The sequence below is a fragment of the Pristis pectinata genome, chromosome 10 (genome assembly GCF_009764475.1).
Source record: "Pristis pectinata isolate sPriPec2 chromosome 10, sPriPec2.1.pri, whole genome shotgun sequence".
In the NCBI taxonomy this organism is placed as follows: Eukaryota; Metazoa; Chordata; class Chondrichthyes; order Rhinopristiformes; family Pristidae; genus Pristis; species Pristis pectinata.
The window spans coordinates 99,906,714-99,927,253 of NC_067414.1; the positions used below are offsets into that span (position 1 = coordinate 99,906,714).

The window sequence follows — 20,540 nt, forward strand, 5'->3', positions numbered from 1 at the left end:
ACAGAGCAGAGGAGGCCTTTTGGCCCATCACTCCAGTGTTGTCTCTTGGACAGAGCTCTCTCTTATCCCATTCCTTTGCTCCCCATGTCTCCTGTATACTTTCCCTTCAGGCAATTATCCAACTCCCTTCAGAAGGCTCCTGCTGATACCACTTACTTTTTCCAGCAGAACAATGTACACCTTCTCCCCTTCCCAGCCCTGATGAAGGGTCTCAGATGTAAGGTTTATTCCAACTTTCTACAAAGGATGTCATTAAACTGGAGAGGGTGCAAAAAAAAATTTATGAGGATGTTATCCGGACTGGAGAGCTTGGGTTGTAAGGAGAGGCTGGGACTGTTTTCCCGAGAGTGTAGCAAGCTGAGGGGCGACCTTACCAAAGTTTATAAAATCACAAGGGGCATAGATAAGGTGGACGGCCACAGACCTTTCCCCCAGGGTAGGAGAGTCCAAAGCTAGAGGGCATAGGTTTACGGTGAGAGGGGAAAGAATTAAAAGGGACCTGAGGGGCAACTTTTTTCACACTGGGGGCAGTGGGTATATGGAACGAGCTGCCAGAGGCAGTGGCAGAGGCTGGTACAATTACAATGTTTAAATAACATTTGGACAAGTACATGGATAGGAAGGGCTTAGAGGGATATGGGCCAAATGCAGGTAAATGGGACTAACTCAGTGAGGCAATTTGGTCAGCATGGACGTTGGGCCGAAGGCCCTGTTTCTGTGCTGTATCACTCTAACCAACTTCCTGGTTTTTGTGCTCTATTCTTGTTTGTCAAGCAATGGATCCCATAAACCGTATCCATAGACTTCTTAACTCGCCCTACCACCTTTGGAGGTCAGTATCCACACCGAGCCATCAGCCTTCTCGTGTGCCGCCCTTGAGCTGAAGGGAGAAAGAGAAAACAGTTTTGGTAAAAGCCAATGCCTGCAGCTAACGGTGAAGCAGAACAGAGTGTCAGCACACCTGCCAGTTAAGCTGGCACAATGTGTCAACGGGTAAAGAAATCCACACTAAAGTGTCCTTCAATCACTTCATTTTTGGGATCTGGGGGGTCACTGGCAGGGCCAGCGCTTATCGTCCCTCCCCAAATACCCCCGAGAAACTGGGGGAGAGCTGCCTTCTTGAACCGCTGCAGTCCTGGTGAAGGTGTTCCTACTGTGCTCTTCTGGAGACAAAGTTATGCAGCATGGACCCACAGGTGCTTCGGCCCACCGAATGGTGCTGACCATCAACACAAATCCCATTTTATTCTCCCCACATCCCGAGCAACTGTCCCCAGATTCTACCCCTCACCTATACACTAGGACTAACTTACCTTGGCCAATTAACCTACTGACCCACAGGTCTTTGGGAGGAAACTGGAGCACTCATGTGGTAACAGGCAGAACATGCAAACTCCAATCTAGTCCGGACAGATAGCACCAGAGTTCAGGATTGAATTCGGATCATTGGAGCTCAGAGACGGCAGTGCTACTAACAGCACCGCTCTACCCTTGGGGAGGGAGCTCCAGGATTTACAGCAGTGATGATAAAAGACCAGCGACACATCTCTAGGTCAGGGCGGTGTGTGACCTGGAGGGGAAGCTGTAGGTGGTGGTGCTGCCCTTGTGGTAGAGGTGGCAGGTTTGAGATATGATGTCAGAGCAGCATTCTGCAGATGGTGCACACTGCAGCCACTGCATGGCCGTGGTGGAGGGGGAGAGTATTTAAGGAGGTGGATGGGATGCCTATTGAGTGGGCTAATCTGTCCTGGATGGTGTGAAGTTTGAGATTTATTGGCACTGCACCCATCCAGTCAAGCGGGGAGTGTCCCGTCACACTCCTGACTGGGCTTGGAGATGGAATGGTGTGGGTGCAAGAAGATGATGGCAGCCGACTGAGGTGAATGGTGCTGCTCCAATTACTGCCGGTGAAACCACTGTCTTTGTTAGTGGCCAGGACAATGCTAGGGAGGGGAAAGAAGAGGGGGGAGGGGGGGAGGGGGAGGGGGAAGGAAGGGGGGGAGGGGGGGAAGGAAGGTGGGGGAGGGGGGAAGGAAGGTGGGGGGGGGGGAAGGAAGGTGGGGGGGGGGAAGGAAGGTGGGGGGGGGAAGGAAGGTGGGGGAGGAGAGGGGGATGGGGAGAAGGAGGGGAGAGAGGGGAGGGGGAGGGGGAGGGGGGAGAGACGGAGGGAGGGAAGGGGGGAAGGGGAGAGACGGAGGGAGGGAGACGGAGGGGGGAAGGGGAGGGAGGGAGACGGAGGGGGAAGGGGGAGGGGGAAGGGAGGGGGGAAGGGGAGGGGGGAAGGGGGAGGGGGGAGGGGGGAGGGGGGAGGGGGGGGGAGGGGGGAAGGGGAGGGGAAGGGAGGGGGGGAGGGAGGGGAGGAGGGAGGGGGAGGGGGAGAAGGAGGGGAAGGGGAGAGAGGAGAGGGGAGAGAGGAGGGAGGGGGAGATGGAGGGAGGGAGACGGAGGGGGAGGGGGAGGGGAGGGGGAGGGGAGGGGGGGGGGGGGGAGGGGGGAGGGGAGGGGGGAGGGGAGGGGGGAGGGGGGGGGAGGGGGGGGGAGGGGAGGGAGGGGGGAGGGGGGAGGGGAGGGGGGGGGGGGGGAGGGGAGGGGAGGGGTGTGGGGGAAGGGGGAGAGACGGAGGGAGGGGGGGAAGGGGGGTCCATACCTGCGCTCACCTACCCCGCTCCCCACGGCGCGGCGGACGGGACAATTCGCTCCGGCGGACAACCAGCCCTGGAACGACCGTGGTTAACGGGCGCCAGAGGGGAAGGATCGGGGGACGGGCTCCGACCGCAGGCCGAGGTGCGAGGCCCCGGGGCCCGCGTCCCCATGGCAACGGCCGTCCGCCCCCGGGCCCCTCCCCTGACGTCACCGCGCCGGAACCCGCCCGTCGAATGTGCTGGAACAAACCGCTTCACCTCTCGGCCCCCGCACCTCCCTGAGAAATAGTCCCCCGGTGTGTCGGCGGGGAGGGGGCACGGAGTGAGGGAGGCGGCGGGCAGAGGGTTGAGGAGGGTGAAAGGTTGCGGCGGCCCGGGACTGGGGTGGTGGGGGTCCGGTGGCAGGGCTGGAACCGCGGTGGGCCGGCCGGGCCCGCGGACGGATACCCCCGCGGGCGGTGACGCGGCGGTGAGATAGCGGCGCCGGCGGAAGCGCGGCTCCTTTCGGCGCGCAGCAGCGCAGCGGCGAGGACCGGCTCGGCCCCTCACTCCCTCCTTCCCGTAACCGGCGGCAAACAGCAGCCCGGCCCGTCTCCCGCAGCAGCAGCGGACAGCACACCCGGTCCAAGGTACGGAACCAGCCGCCCGCAGCCGTCTGCCGGGCCGCGGCGGCTCTCGGGGCCTCCCTGCGGGGTCTTGGCCCGGAGTCAGGTCGGCGTCTGGGCCGCCCGTCGCGATCTGAGCCCGGGAGGGAGTCAGGCCGGCCCGCGGGTACTGGGGTGGAGGTCGCGGGGGGGTCCTGGATACGGGCGATCGCCGGGCCGGCCGTGTGTATATCTTCCCCCGGGAGTGGTCGGGGGGGGGGTTTCACCCCTCCCCGGAGGGCCCGGGTTCACCCCCGGGAGGGGTCGGCGGCGGGCGGGGGGGGGGGCCCGGGTTCACCCCGGGAGGGGTCGGCGGCGGGGGGGGGGCCCCGGGTTCACCCCCGGGGGGGTCGCGGCGGGGGGGGGGGGGCCGGGTTCACCCCGGGAGGGGTCGGCGGCGGGGGGGGGGCCGGGTTCCCCCCACCCCGGGGCTTTTGTCTCCGACCCGGGGACCACGTGCTCCATGGCGCCGCCATCTTCTCCGGGTAGGTGGCGCACGTGACTTCCGCCTGCGATGAGGTCATCCTGCGGCTGAAGGACGGCGCCTGGTGCTGGGGGTGGGGTTCCCCCCCATCCATCTCTGTCCCCTGCACCCCCCCCCCCCCAAAAAAACCCCGGGGTATCCCATACACCTCATCCCACCCACCCCCGGGACACTCCTTCCTTGCAGATCTCCTGTGTCTGAGGATCTTTCTCTCCCCCCCCCCCCCCCCCCCCCAAAACCCAGGGACACCATACATTTCCACCCCCCCCTCCTAAAAACCCGGGGTATCCCATACACCTCATCCCACCCACCCCCAGGACACTTCACTCATCTCCATCTCCACCCTTTGCAGCAGATCCCGTGTCTGAGGATCTCTTGCCCCCACCCGCCCCCCTCCCCAACCCACGGGCATCCTGTACACCTCCACCCCCAAACCCCAGGACACTCCACTCATCTCCACCCCCACCCCTTGCAGCAGATCCATTCTGAAAAGCTTTGTTTTGCATGCCACCCAGACAGATTGTTCCAAACCTGACTATGTAGAGGTAGTATATACAGAAACACAATAACGGAATGCAGAATAAAGTGTTGCAGTTACAGAGAGAGTGCAGTGCAGGCAGACAATAAGGTGTAAGGGCTATGACAAGGTAAATTGAGAGATCAAGAGTTCTGTTCAAGAGGAGACTGAAGACTCTTCCACTTGCCTCCAATCCATCTCCTACACCAATCGCTTAGGCTGGGGATTTCCCCAGACACGTCCACCCTTCCCCAACCTCTAGAGCTCCTTCTTCCATTCTTTCAATCAGTTCACAAATGGGGAGTTCCACCCCCAACCCCTTCTGGCTGTTGATTTCTCTGGTGTTTGCAGGTTGTTTGTGTAGCAGTTGGAGGTCAGAATAGCAGGGAAACATGCACTGTTGAAGGAGATTATTTGGGCTGAAAGCATGAACCACCAGGCTCAAGGACAGCTTCTGTCTTGCTGTTATAAGACTATTGAATGGTCCCCTAGTATGATAAGATGGACTTTTGACCTCACAATCTACCTTGTTATGGCCCTTGCACCTTATTGTCTATCTGTACTGCACTTCTTTGTAACTGTGACACTTTACTCTGCATTCTGTATTGTTTTATCTTGTACTTTCAATGCACTGTGTAATGAATTGGATCTATATGAATGGTATTCAAGACAAGTTTTGCACTGTACCTCGGTACAAGTGACAATAATAAATCATTTCCAAGTTGTTCCTTTCCTGATTGAAAATGTGCCTTCCACTGCTCATGTCATCTACTGCTGGATGCTGGGGGTTCCACCTCGACCATTTCAGGCATCGTTCCCCACCCACGCACCCCCCCTCTGCGTGGAAAATATTACTTTAATCTGTGCTCTTTGATTCTTGGTGTCTTCTAGGGAAATGTATAGGAAGGCCCTCATAATTGTGTGTATCTCATTAAATTTCCTCAGCATCTTCTGGTGCAATGAAACCTAGCCTCCCACCTTTCCTGGTGGCCATAATTTTCTGGTCCTGGTGACATCTTTGTAACCCTCTGTACCACTCTATGGCAATTACATTTCTTGTAGGGTGACCAGAACTGTCTAGTACTTCAGCTGTGGGCTAAATGATGTTTGTATGCAGTTCCAGCACAACCATTCGGCTCAACCAGTAAAGGAGCATTTTGTGTGCTTTGAACTACCTCATTGACCTGTTCTCCATCCTCTTGGGGTCTCTGGACATACAAAGCTAAGTCCCTCTGTTACTTAACACCACTCGATAGCCACCCATTTATTGGGCATTCCCTGCTTTGTGCAGCCGTAAAATGCGTTACCTTGCCCTTCTCTGGATTAAATTTATCTGCCACTTTTCTGCCCAACTGACAAGACAAACAAGAGTAAGCTCTGAGTCTGCTTCACCATTAAATGTGACATGACTGGCCATCCAAATTCCATGCCCTATTCCTGCTTTCTGCTGATATCCCTTGATCCTTTTAGCTGTAAGAACTATATCTAATTCCCTGAATATATTAATGATTTGTTGACAACTGCTTTTTGAGGTTAGAGAATTCCACAGGTTTACTACTCTGGGAGCAGAAATTTCCTTATCGCAGTCCTACGTGGCTTATCTCTTTTCCTTGTGCTGTGATCCCTGGTCCTGGACTCCCCAGACGTCAGGAACACCCTTCCTGCATCTAATCTAAACCCCAGTGTATATTACCCTAATTGCCCCAACCTCTCTCCATACGTCAATCCCACCATCCCAGGTGAACCCTCACTGAACTCCCCCTCAGCAAGAACATTCTTCCTCAGATAAGGAGACCACAACTGCCCACAATATTCAAAGGTGTGGTCTGACCAAGGCCCTGTACAATTGCAGCAAGATTTCCCTGCTCCTGGACACAAATCCTCTCACTATGAAGGCCAGCACAGCACTTCCCTTTTTAACCACCTGCTGCACCTGTATACTTACCTTCAACGGCTGGTGCACAAGGACACCCAGGTCTCTCTGAACCCCCCTTCCCAATCTTTCTATTTGGATAACGATCTGCCTTCCTGATGTTATCAAAGTGGATCATCTTACATTGACTCATGTTATATTATTGTACATGTTATATATTGTACTGTCAGGTATTGGTCCCTCCTTCAACCTCTTCAAGGTACATGGGAGCTTTTCTGCATCCTCTTCACAGTTCACCCTCCTGGCTATTCAGAAATGGCTTCCTCCCCTCTGCTGTTGGATTTCTGAATGGTCCATGAACACCACCTCGTTATTCCTTCTGTTGTATTATTTATTTCTGTAATTTATAGTAATTTTATGTTTTTGCACTATACTGCTGCCACAAAACAACAAATTTCACGTCATTAAGGCAGTGATGATAATACTGTTATCTGGTCTTCCAGTGCTTATTCCTCAGTACTGCAATAATTACTCCCTGACCCGAGGAAGCTTCTTCCCAACCAGTTCTGTCTGTCAGAACCTTATCTCCAGCCCTTTGCACTTTAATATTGCGTAATTCTTTGTGGGATCTTATCAAAAGCTTTCTTAAAGTCCAGACAGACCACATCCGCTGGTTCTCCTCATCTGTTCTGCTAGTTACATCCTCAAAAACTCAGTAATTTGTCAAGCACGATTTCCCTTCATAAATTTTCGTTGACTTTGTGCAATCTTCTCTCAAGTACTCTGCTATTGCATCTTTATAACGGACTCTGGAATTTTCCCTAATGTTGACTTCACACTAACTGGTCAATAATTCAGTTTTCTCTCTGCCCATGAATAAGTCAGCTATTTGTTTTTTTTATTCTAAGTTTCCCCTGATTCTGACTGCAACTAATCTTTTCCTCTTCGTATATCTATAGAAGCTTTTGCAGCCATTTTCTGTTCTCTGCAAGCTTACACACAGTCTTTTCCCCTTAGTTGAATCACCTTTCCTGATTTATTATGCTAGGCAGGAATGAACAATTATTGCAGTTCATCTATGCACTCTAATGTTGGCTATTCCCTATCCTCTATCAGCCCTTTAACATCCCCAAATCTATGATTACCAATCTGCCTCACCTCGCCTCTAGTTCCCTTCATTTAGATTCAGGATATGAGTCCTCCCTCGCTCATCATCTTGATGAAGAATGCTGTCATGTTGTTGCTCTTCCCCAAGAGACCTTGCACAACAAGATTGTTAATTCTATCACATTTGACAAAATCCTGTCTATTTAGACTGACGTTGCTGTATTTACAGTTGCAACCTTGATATTGATACATCCAGTTTCCTGTTTAATGCCATTCCCTACAGCCCCCCATTCCTTGTACCTGCGTACAGCTCCCACAGCAATTTCTTTCCTTTGTTGTTTCTTAGCTCCACCCATCGATTCCACATCTCAGACCTCACTACTCCATTGCTTTCAATACACTACCAAGGCTGCTCTGCCTCCTTCTTTGCCCATCCTGGTTGTTAATTGAACATGAAATCATACAGCACAGGAACAGACAGGCCCTTTGGCTCATGATGTGCTGAACTAATTAAATGAATCCCTTCTGCCTGCACCTATTCCTCCATTCTCTGCATATTCATGTATCCACCTAAGATCCTCATAAATGCCTCTGTTGTGTCTGCCTCCACCACCACCCATGGTAGCACATCACAGGCACCCACCTGTGTGTAACAAAAAAAAATCCACAAACAACTTGCCCCACACATTTCCTTTGAACTTTCCCCATCTTACTTCAATGCATGCCCACTAGTATTAGACATTTTGACCTTCGAGGAGAAAATGCTTCTCATAATTTTATAAACTTCTCTCAGGTTTCCCCTCAGTCTCTGCCGCTCCAGAGAAACAACCCAAGTTTGTCCAACCTCTCCTTACAGCACATGCCCTTTAATATAGGCAGCAACCTGCTAAACCTCTTCTGCACCCTCTCCAAAGCCTCCACATCCTTCCTATCTTGGGGTGACCAGAACTGAATGAAATAATCCAGATGTGGCCTAGCCAGATTATAAAGTTGCAACATGCCTCCTGACTCCGGAACTCTACCTCTACCTCGACTAATGAAGGCAAACATGCTGTACACCTTCCTTGCCATTCTTTCGACTTGTGGCCACTTTTGCGGCAGCTGTGGACTTGGACCCAAGATTCCTGAACAGATGTTCACTTCCCATCCTTGGTTCCCATGTCTAAATTTTCCAGTAGTCATGTGCTTTCCTCCTATTCTATTTCCTCTACCACCCTGGTCAATCTTTCTGTCATCTGTAAGCTCCTTTATTTTGTCCCCTCTGTTTGGGTCTAAGTCAATATTCTACATTAAAGAAGCAGAGCCCCTGTGGAACTGCAATGGAAACAAGACTTCCAGGTCTCAAAGCACCCATCAACTAGTACCCTTCATGTCACTGCCCTTCAGTCTTGGGATCCTGTTCATCATTTGCCTTGGGCTTTTAATTTTTTTGAGCTGCATCGGATTACAGAGCAGGAGCCATTGGTGCATCATGTATGTGCTAGAGGAATCCAACCAGCCCTATCCCTCTCCCCACAGCAATTTGTTTCCTTTCCGGTACTTACCTAGTTCCCTTGAGATTTGCCTACACCACTCTTCGCAGTCTGTTCTGGATTTTAACCATTCACTGTTACCTGGTACCCTCACTTTGACCCCCAATGGTTGACCCCATTACCAATTGGAACAGTTTCTTTCAATCTGTGCTGTCCCATTGGTTTTAAATGACACTCAGGTCCACCCTGTTCTGTTTCAAAGGCATCTATTCCAGTCTCACATGTTTCTTGTGCCTAGAATATTTGTAGTAGGAATCTTTGTAAAGTGTTTGTGTCTGAAGTAAACCATGGTGCCCACAATGTTACACTTATGACCAAACACTTTTAATGTGGAGTTTGACAAGATGTCTTTGCTCTTCTACTGTGGCTCTCTAACACCCAGTGTCACAGATGCTTTTTAACTGCTTTCTCAACCACCTCCTGATTTCAACAGCTTTTGCACATATGCTCCCAGACTCTTCTTGCTGTAGCCCTTTAGAGCTTTGCTCCCTTGTCAATGCTATATTCTTTAATGAAATGTAATTCTCAGCATTACATTTGTCAAAGGTATTCTATTTCCTCTACCATCCACCCATCTATTCCAACAGCTCGTCTGCATCATCTTGGCCTTTTATTGTTCTCACGGTTCACTGTATGTAGCGTTTCATTGTCTGCAAATTGGAAATTGTGCCCTGTATTCTTGTGTTTGGGAGCCACTAATGTTTATTAATGAAACTGGTGGTCCTGCCTACTACAACCTCCACTCCATTCTGTGTTCTGAATGAAAAGCAGCTGTTTACTACTGTATCAAAAATAAGATGGTTCAGAGTGAGAGGGAGAGCTTTTAAGAGGGTTTAAGGGGAGATTTTTTTTGTTTTACACTGAGTTATTGATATCTAGAACTCACTGCCAGGGAAGGTGGTGGAGTCAGATACAGTGACTGTGTTTAAGGAATACTTAGACACTTAAATAGGCAAGGCATAGAAGAAATACTTTGGTATGGATGAGTTGGGCCAAGGGGCCTGTTTCAGTTCTATGACTATGATAAGGACCTAATCCAGGCAAATGGATTAGTGTGGACGTGGTAGGCTTGAAGGGGGCCGTTTCTGTACTGTATGACTTGACTGCCTTTCCTCTGTCACTTCAATTGTTGCTGCTGCAGCCTCTATTGCAGGGCATTCAGTCTTGATGACAAAGGCAATGTGGCACCTCATCAAGAGCCGTTTGTAGATTTGCATAAACCATTCTGCATTTTCTATCTGGGTCCTCTGTTGCCTCATCACAAAGCTCCAAGCTGGCCTTTGACAAATCTATGCTGGCTTTCCTTAATCAGTTTGTACTTGTTTAAGTGACTAATTCTCTGATTATCACTTCTAAAAATTGCCCCACCTATGGTTGCAGGGTTTATTTATGTATCCATACCAATACACGGCGTTTCAATTTCACATTTATTCATTATTGGAGAATTAGAAGGAAAATGCCATTTTCCAAATTGGTGGGAGAGCTGAGCCGTTGGAGCACATGGGTCTTTGCGCTATTGTTGCTTGCTTTCTGTTGGCCAGAGAGTATACAAATGTAACATAATTTTGTACAGTGTAGGAATAGCAGTAGGTCTGGTAAGTGAACTGGAGCACCAGAAAGTGTTAGATGGGCTGTTGTGTTCTGTGCTGAAGAGAAGGGATTTCTGTTTTTCAGATGCCTGAAGAGATTCGCACTGACGATGAGGTGGAAACCTTTGCCTTTCAGGCTGAGATTGCTCAGCTTATGTCCTTGATCATCAACACCTTCTATTCCAACAAAGAAATCTTCCTCCGGGAGCTCATCTCCAATGCTTCTGATGTAAGTTCTCCACGTATCTGTTACTGTAGTGGTAATGCTGCTTTCATAGTGCAGGCGGTATTTCTCATTTTACTCAGGATTGTCCCAGCTTTAGGGCCATAATGTTAGTGTCCTTTTGGTCACCTCTTCACAAATTCACTCAAATTTGTGAGACACTATTTCCCACACAAAAAGCCATGCTGACTGTCCCTTTCTAAATGCAGATAGATCCTGTCCCTCAGAATCCCCTCCAGTAACTTTCCCACCACTGATGTTGGGCTCACCAGCCTGTAGTCACTTGGCTCGTCCTTGCAGCCCTTCTTAAATATAGACACCACATTAGCCACCCTCCAGTCTTCCAGAACCTCAACTGTGGCTAATGAAGATAGAAAAATCTCTGCCAGGGTCCCAGCAATTTTTTCTGTTAATTCCTACAAGATCCTAGAGAGCAGTTGGTTAGGCCACAGGTATTTGTCCACCTCATACTTTAAGACCCGATACTTTCGTAATATTGATCTGTTTCAAGACATAATTGCTCTCTTCCCTCAATTCCTTAGCTTTTGTGATCTTCTCCCATAGTAAATACAGAAGTACTATTCATTTAAGATCTCGCCCATCTGTGGCTCCACACAAACAACCACAGTAATCCTTAAGGGGATCTATTCTTTCCAGTTAGCCATTTCCTCTTGATATACTTGTAGAATAACTTGGGATTACCCTTGTTTTGCCAAGGATATCACATATCCTTTGCCCTCCTGATTTCCTCTAGTGTACTCCCATATGCCTTGCATGTTTCTAGCTGCCTGTGCCTGACATGCACCTTCTTGTTCCTGACCATAGTTTCAATATCTCATCAGCCAAGGTTCCCAATCCTTCTAGTCTTCAGCATGAAGTCCCCCACCCCACCCTTTATTTGCTGCCACCTCCCTTCATTGCTGGCAGTTGCCTTTGTTTCAACTGGTTTGGTGCTGACATCTGGGTGGGGGGGTGCAGAGATTGGCTGATGTCATTGTTAGCAGAAAGCTCACTTGCTACCTGAGCCACGCTACTAGGCCACATTGCTAAATCTGTATCCTGAATCTCTGTTCCTCGGCATGTGACATTCAATTCCCATCTAACCCTGTGGGGACTGATGTTGTCAATTGTACTCTCCAAGACCAAGCTATCAATTCTGTGCACTCCCTTGACCTGTCTGATACCCAACTAAAAAATTTCAGCTTCCCTCTAAGGTGTTGTGTGAAAAGGTTCTTTTGGAATCTTAAAGATGGAGGGCTCTGGACTCAGGCTTTGGATTTTAAAAATAGTTTAATCACAAAGGCAATCGTGGGGACAGAATGAATGGGAACAGATGCACACTCGTGCACACACACACACAGGAGACTGCGAGCGTGTGGGGGGAAAATCGCAACAAGGATGAGATAGACACACACACAATAAACCAGGTACAGCTTATCAAGGGATAAATACTTCAATGCCTGAATACCTTGATCTAGACAAGTATTGGCTCTAACACTCCCTGGAATCTGACTAAGACGCTCCCAAACCACATGGTGGTGCACACTCTTACCAGTGGTCTCTGCAGTGTTGTTTCACTACTCCTGGAGCAGTCGAGAAAGAGGGCCAGGGGATTGCAACACTCTTTATAGTGCTGGGGAGGCGGGGTGGAGCCTGGCCAGGTGATTTAGACAGGCCAATGGTTTGGAGGTCGAGGACAAAGGTGCCTGCTAAGGCCAATAGTCAGGTTCAGGGACAAAGGTGCTCTCCTAGGCCAATCCCTATGCCCACACCTGATAAGTGGGGTGGAGCCACACCTTGATTGACAGTGGTGTCACTTCCGATCTGAGGAGCAATGCTGTCCCTCTGACCAGGGGGGTCAGTGTTGTTACTGTCACATGACAGCCATGTGCTCTCCTACTACAGGTGTCTCCATCTCCCATTGAGCTTTCTTTTGGGACCTTCCTAATCTTGCTAGTCTCAGTGGATAAGACCTGCTGCACTACTACATCATTGCCTTTGTACACTTCACTGTCAGCCAGCTTTGCTATTCTTGTATGTTGGGCTGATGTGCCCAGGATGCATATTCCAATGGCTTCAGCTTGTTCTTGTTTCCTCCTGTCTCAGTGTGGTTGCTGTTGGCTGGTAATTCATCTGTCCTTCCCCCAAGGGGTTCCAATTCTCTCAAGAGGTAACGGGTCAGTTGACCAGTGTGCCCTGTGTGGTCTGGAAGTGGTTTCCATATATCAAATGGCTCTAGACTTGTTGATGCTTCCTTTTTAAGGTGTGGAAACTACCTTTTGGCAAATCTTCATGACAGAGGCAACTCTAACTCCTAATTGTTGGGTATTTGGAACAGTTTGTGACCATATTCAGACTTTGTTATCTCACATGTAGGCCTTGGACAAGATCCGATATGAAAGCCTGACGGATCCTTCAAAGTTGGAGAGTGGCAAGGACCTGAAGATTGAAATCATCCCCAATACACGGGAGCGTACGCTGACCATCATTGACACCGGGATTGGCATGACCAAGGCTGACCTGATCAACAACCTGGGCACCATTGCCAAGTCTGGCACGAAGGCCTTCATGGAAGCTCTGCAGGCTGGCGCCGACATTTCCATGATTGGGCAGTTTGGTGTTGGCTTCTACTCTGCTTACCTGGTGGCCGAGAAGGTTACAGTGCTCACCAAGAACAACGATGATGAGGCATATGCCTGGGAATCATCTGCTGGAGGCTCCTTCACTGTCAAAACCTTCACTGGTAAGCAGTGAGTGTAGAACCTAGCAACTGTAACTCTCGCTTCCTCATGCCCAAGGGAGTGACGTACAAGTTCTTGTAGCCTCTGCGCAGGTCTGATTCCTGTGGGAGGGAGAGTTTTGTTGACAGGTTGGATGTGGCTGGCCATCTTTTTGACCATCCCCTGAGGCACCACATTGGTAGGTCTGGAATCACACGTAGACCTGGGCAGGTGAAGGTGTCTTATTTTCTTCAGGTGGGGTTTTGTAATTGGTGGTTCTGTAGTTATTATTGCTGAGACTGGCTTTATATTGTGCCCTTGATTTTGGCCGGGGTTGAACAGTGTCACAGCAGGGTTCAGGGGACTGGGTGGCTCACCTTATTAGGGCTTGGACTCTTCTGTTGGATAGCCTGAATTCAGTGCATGGTTTTTAATGGTGGACCGTGATATAATATAATTCCAGTAAAGCAAGAGTGGACTAAATTCGGAATGATTGAAGTGAGCAAGGAATAATAAATGGTGTGGAGCAGTGTTCCCTGCATCAGCTTGGCTCATTAGCTTGCTGTCTAGCCTGACATTGGAGTATGGTTTGGTGCTGCCCTTAGGTCAACAGTTGCATCAAAGTCAGGCTACCTATTTGTGGTTTTTAAAGAACAGGCTATTTCTTGCCTGCCACATCAGTCATTGTAACTAACCAGAGTAATTAGTTGGTTTGAGTTGTTGCTGAGGCTGGACTTTTCCCTCGACCATCTTGTTACATGCATTGGGGGGGCTCTAACAGATGACGCAGCACCTCTGAGCTCGAGTATGGGAAGCTGCACTGGTGTGGATGTCCAGCTTCAATGCTTTCCACCATTTAGTGAATGGCAAGGATTTCAGACACTCGTGCATGGTTATAATATCCTTGCATTTACTAGGGTCTGTGCCCCCGGGTGAGAGTGGGGAACCCCAAGTGATATTGAATGGTCCCCTAATACGACAAGATGGACTCTTGACCTCCCAATGTACTTCATTATGGCCTTGCATCTGATCGTCTGCCTACACTGCACTTTCTTTGTAACTGACAGTTCATTCTGTTATTGTTTTCCCTTGTACTACCTCAATGCACTGATGTGATGAAATGATCTGTACACAAGGCATGCAAAACAAAGTTTCTCACTGGACCTTGGTAAATGTGTCAATTTACCAATGTGCTCTCTCCTTATTGTCTTGTACGTCTCTACCTATTTACCCCTACTCGCCTGGACCCACCTGTTGCTTGCCAGCTCTTGCCCCACCCCTTCCCCTCACCCCTTTCCACTGGCCATCTTCCCCCTACTTTTTCAGTCCAGATGAAGTCGCGACCTGAAGTGCTGACTGTCCGTGTCCCTCCACAGGTGCCATCTGGCCTGAGTTTCTGCAGCAGCTCATCTTTGCTCATCTCATCTTTACCTTTTTCTTATCAACCACTGTCTTCTGACCCCACCCTGCTACTTCCCCACCTGGTTCCACGTATCGCCATCCCTTGCCTCATGCTTCCCTCTCCCCGCTCTACTGATCATCTTCCCCTCTGTACTGTGTCCTGGTGCAGGGTCTCAACCCAAACTGTTGACATCCCTCTGCATCCACAGATGCTGCCTGACCTGCTGAGCTTCCCCCAGTACTTCGGTTTTTTGTCCCTGAATCAACGATCGAAACCTCTGACTGCTGGTCCCCTAACCCTACTGTGCCAGTATACACTGAATTTATAAATTAAGTCTGGTCTATTCTAAGATGGGGTTTTGTTATTTGCTTCAGTTCATTATCTGGACATTAGTCTTCAGTGTCCGAGACAAGCAGGTGTTGAGAAAAAACTTGAAATAAAACTCAGTATTTACATGTTTAATTAAAGGGCCATAGTAGGGTGCAACTCTTTAAGCACTGAAGTACACTGCATATAACATTAGAGCAGTTGAAGTAAATGCCTTCCGTCTCTGCTTAACGTAAGCTGCTTTCCAGTGAATCCACTTTAAAAGCAGGCATCATCCTGATGTCAGTATTTATAGACCTATAAACAGAGTTATGATCATGAGATCAGCCTGCATGAGCATGTTCAGCAGAATTCCACAGTTTAATTGGTACAGATTGTGTAGCCCTGACCACGTGAGGCTAATTATTTTGCCCTCTGGTCTAATCACTTCATAAAATGTAGACTGCACAGAAAAGCAAGGTGTGTGAGCAGAGGCGAGGAGTTTGCTGCCAGTTGAACTGTGGAAGCTGGATGGATGCCTCAAGTTTTACTCTAGCTGTGACAATAGTAGTGCTCAGGTGCCAGTCCAAGACCCAAATATCAAACGTAAATACATATTTCTGTACTGTCTCTTGTTGATTGATTGGGAGAACATTGGTATGTCAAACTGAGCAAGTTGCAACATTTCCTCTCGGTGTTCTGGGTGGATTTGAACCTGCCTGCTCCAGTATCTGCACTGCCATTTACTGGGTGATTTTTGAGGTCCCGGTGCAGGACTGCTGTAGCCTATGATGGCAGGAAAGCTTGGTGTCAGCAGCTGGGCCTGGCTGCCTGGACGGGTCTGTGCTTCAGCTCCATCAGCCGCTCATGGAAGTAATCTTCCAGGCTCTTGTCATGGAATTGCCCACTGGTGTTGGGGAGCATGAAATCTCCAGACAATCCCGCTATGCTTTGGAATTGAAGGCTCCACTGGGCCAGTGTGTGAATGGCGACTGTGCTGTCTGATTTCTGGGAAGCACTGTTTCCCTTCGAGCCAGGAATGCTGAGGGCAGGGCTGGAGTGAAGTTTTGGTGGAAGACTCCTTGTACCCTAAAGTTGGGGGTAGGAGACAAAGCTTGGTTAGTCATACAAGGCAGAAACGGGTCCTTCAGCCCACCATGTCCACGCCAAACATTGTATGTCCGTCTATACTAAGATTACTCACTGGTACTTGTCTACCTTGCCTTTTGTGACTCAGGTGCATAATTAGATGCTTGTCTCTTGGAAAACCTCTCGAGATATGATAGAGGTTTATAAAATGATGAGGGGCATAGACAGGGTTAATGCGAGTAGGCTCCTTCCACCTAGATTAGGAGAGATAAGTACGAGAGGACATGGCTTTAGGGTGAAAGGGGAAAGGTTTAGGGGGAACATTAGAGGGAACTTCACTCAAAGAGTGGTGGGAGTGTGGAACGGGCTGCCATCTGATGTGGTAAATGCGGGCTCGCTCTTAACTTTTAAGAGTAAATTGGATAGATACATGGACGAGAGAGATCTGGAGGGGTATGGGCTGGGGGCAGGTAAATGGGACTAGCCGAATAATGTTTTGGCACAGACTAGAAGGGCCAAATGGCCTGTTTTCTGTGCTGTAGTTTTCTGTGGTTCTTAGTCCTATGCCCTTTGCTTTTACTCATTACTGTGGAGGAATGCTTTCCATCATCTATCCTCTTTTCCCCTAATAATTTTGTATACTTCTAAGGTTTCTCTTCCACCACAACCCCCCCCACTCTAAGGAAAACAAACCCAGCCTGTCACCTGTCCAGCCTCTCTCAAAACATTTCATCCAAGACAACACTCTGTTAAATCTCCTCTGCGCCCTTTCCAGCGCACAGTGCAGTCACATTCTTCTTACGGTGTGGTGACCAGAATTGCACACAGTACTCCAGCTGTAGCCTTGCTGATGTTTTACGGATTTTGACCATACTAGTCTGCTCCATTAGCATCATTGTATTTGATATCCTTTTATGTTAATTACTAGAGGTAATCTGAATGCCCAAAACTGAGGGCTTTCCATGGCTATCTTGAAGTGCAGTGCTATTTTTGAAAACATTTTTCAATACAACCATTCTTTCAACCAGAATTCAAGCAATTCAGACAGGCTGCTGATTAGGAATTGAAATGCAGTTATCTTAACAGGCAAAGTACTGCACAATGACCCTCTGTTCCCCTCTCCATGGCTCCTGCCTGGTTTTTCAGTAGTGGCTGATGGTGAAAGCATTTTAACCACTGCGTGCTGTTGAACGTGGTCTTTCAACTAACTCATCAATTTCAGCAGGCATCCTTTTGTTCCCGGGACAGCTCCGATTGCCTGGAGGTTGGTGATGACTGCCAGACTCACCTTGAGATCCTGGAACCCTGGGTACTCAGGGATGCCGGGCATGGGGCACATGCTGATGCTGTTTGATCGTCGTCTGCCTGAACGCTTCTGGCTGGAATCGGGTCCCTCCTGGTCTCTGCTGCTCATGGTGACTGCCGCTAGCTGCTGTTGTAGCTGGTGTTGTGATGTGTGCTGCCCGAGGTCCTGCTTTATATTAGTACCGCTAATCACAAACAGGTGTCCCAACACGATTATCCTGTTTAATCACACAGTTGTGCGTTCTTCTCCAAATTGGATGATGGATTTGACTGGGATTAAGCTTGTTAATCCATTCCAGGTCTCCCAAGTGAGCACGAGGGTTCATTAAGTTAATGCATAACTGATGACGCCTGATTGACTGGTGAGATGAATTGGTGGTGTGATTCACCTACTGACGCATGTTTTATCACGATCGTAAACACGTGCTGTAGGATGGGTGAACGTGGACACAAGGTTTAGTAACAGTGTGGTTTGATGGGATTGGCCCAGGGTAAGTGGATGGGTACAATTACTAGCAACAAACTGCTGGAGGAACTCAGCGGGTTGAGCAACATTTTGGGGTGGGGGGGAGGAGTTGTAGGGTTTCGACCAGATATATCAGCATCAGGACTGGTGCTTGCAGTGAGGTATACTGACTCAAGTGCTTCAGTGGTTTTGCTTACTGCAACCCAGTGCGCTCCTGTTGCAAACAGCATCCTCCCTGTCTACACCAGTGAGTTCCCACTGGGTCTGGCTGCTTGTGAGCCAAGGGTGTACAGCTGGTGAGTGGTGTAGCTGGATATAGCAGCACATGGAATACCCCTGCCGTTCAGCAAACTGAGCTGTGCTGTGTGTGTGGCAGCTCTGGATTGGCACTGACCTTCACCTGAGTTCATGTGGCCCTATGTATTTCAGGAAGAGCTGGTGCATTCACGCTCTGACCCATAGTTTTAACGTGTGGCATCTTGTAGCGTTTCTTATGATCTGTGGCAATGTTCCACTGCATTTCTCTTCTATTGATGGATATAGAATCTTGGCTTTAACCATGGAGAGCTGTTCCATGAATTGGTGCTCTGAATTTGTGGTATTATAGGCAGAGGGGAATTGTCTTGGGTTACAGGATGACATTGATAAGTTAGGAAATTGGGCAGAGTAAAGGTGAATGGAATTTAATTCTGGGGTATTGAAGTGACATGTTTTGGAAAGACTAAGGATAGAACATGCTCAGTAAATATTTTGTCACATGTACATCGAAACACAGTGAATGCATCTTTTGCGAGGAGTGTTCTGGGGGCAGCCCACAAGTGTCGCCACACTTCCGGCGCCAACATAGCATCCCCACAACTTCCTAACCTGTATGTCTTTGGAATGTGGGAGGAAACCCATGCAGACGCGGGGTGAACATACAAACTCCTTGCGGACAATGGCCGGAATTGAAAATGATATTTTGGTTCTGGCTCTGTCAGAACTGGTTTTCATTCACCAGGATGTTGTGTGGATTGGCACATTTCCATTACGAGACAGTGGGTGGGCTGGGTTTGTTCTCCCTGCTGAGGGGTGATGCGGTGATCTGATGGAGATGGAGAAAATGGAGTAGGTAGAGGGTGATAGTCATTTCCCCACAGTGGGGGTGTCTGCATAGAACAGCACAGGAACAGGCCCTTCAGCCCATCATGTCTGTGTTGACCATGATGCCAATTTTAAACTAATCCCATCTACCTGCACGTGGTCTATGTGTTTCCATCCCCAACCTATTCGTGTGTCTGTCTAAATACCACTTTAATGTTACTGTTGTGTCTGCTTCCTGCTCCTCTGGTGGTGTGTTCCAGGCACCCACCGTTCTGTGCTTTTTAAAAACAACTTGGGGGTGTTGTGGGTGGGTGAGATTCTGACCATCTACCCTATCTATGTTTCTCATAATATTATATTTCCATCAGGTTGCCCCTCTGCCTCCAATGCGCCAAAGGAACAATCCAAGGTTGTCCAACTTCTCCTTGGGTTTAATACTCTCTAACCCAGGCAACATCCTGGTGAATCTCTTCTTAAACCCTCTCCAAAGCCTCCACATCCTTACTATAATGGGGTGACAGAATTGCACCCAATACTCCAAATGTAGCCTAACCAAAGTTTTGTACAGCTGCAACATGACTTCCCTACTCCTGTGCTCAGTGTCCCACTGAGGAAGGCAAATATGTCCAACACCACCTTTACCACCCTATCTAGTTGTGTTGCCACTTTGAGAGCTATGAATTTGCACCTGTTATGTACCAGCAACAAAAGAAACACACCAAGTCATGTACAAGTATGAGAAACTATTTTATTTGTAGCTATTTACGACAATGAGAAAAATAAAAGTAAACATGTTAGAAGTTCAAAAAAAAGTTAGATCTTAAGCATTAACCCCAAAAACTAAACTTGAAGTGTGTGTGTGTGGCAAATTCCCAAACTCCAAGTCCAGGAATAGTTCTCCAAGTTCAGTTCAGCAAGCCATAAGGTGAAGTGTGAGCAAAGGTTTCTGCAAAACCACCGTTGACTGAAGAGAAGACGTAGAGTGTAATTACGAAATCCAAATGTTCCACGATGGAACCCACACAACACCTCAGTCTCTGAAGGTCTCCATTGCTTTGTTCCGAAGTATCTGTCACCCCAAAAAGCATTCAAGACGTGGCCATGCACACACATACCTGTTTCCCTCTACAGGTTAATGACAAAGTGGTCTCCACCGGACTACAGGAAGTCCCCTACTTATGAACACCCGTACTTATGAACCGACCTTCGTTCAAGCCTCATACTTGTCTGCATTAAACTCCATCTGCATTTCTCTGCCCACATTTAGAACTGATCTATATCCTGTTGTATCCTTTGACGACCTTCCTCAATATCCATAACTCTGCCAATTTTTGTGTTGTCTGCAAACTTGCTATTCAGCCCAGCTACATTTTCATTCAAATCATATCATAGAGGTCCTAGCACTGATCCCAGTGGATCACCCTGGTCACAGACACGCACCCCTCCACTATTACCCTCTGTCTTCTACGGCCAAGTCAATTTTGAATCAAATCAACCAAGTCTCTGTGGATCCCATGCATCTTAATCTTCTGGATCAGGCTCCCCTGAGGGACCTTGT

At 48.9% G+C, this 20,540-nt stretch overlaps 1 protein-coding gene across 2 annotated transcripts in view; it reads left to right on the forward strand.

Moving 5' to 3' along the window:
• LOC127574771 (heat shock protein HSP 90-beta) overlaps positions 1–20,540 on the forward strand; it is a 68,338-nt gene that overhangs the window by 36,544 nt on the left and 11,254 nt on the right. The window contains exons 1-3 of one of the 2 annotated variants that reach the window (XM_052024079.1): positions 3,178–3,271; positions 10,474–10,617; positions 12,988–13,354. In XM_052024079.1, coding sequence (XP_051880039.1) covers positions 10,474–10,617; positions 12,988–13,354 — 511 coding nt within the window. In that variant the 5' untranslated portion in view covers positions 3,178–3,271. Of the gene's footprint in view, positions 1–3,177; positions 3,272–10,473; positions 10,618–12,987; positions 13,355–20,540 lie in introns of those variants that run through there. The other variant, XM_052024078.1, reaches the window with a different exon arrangement.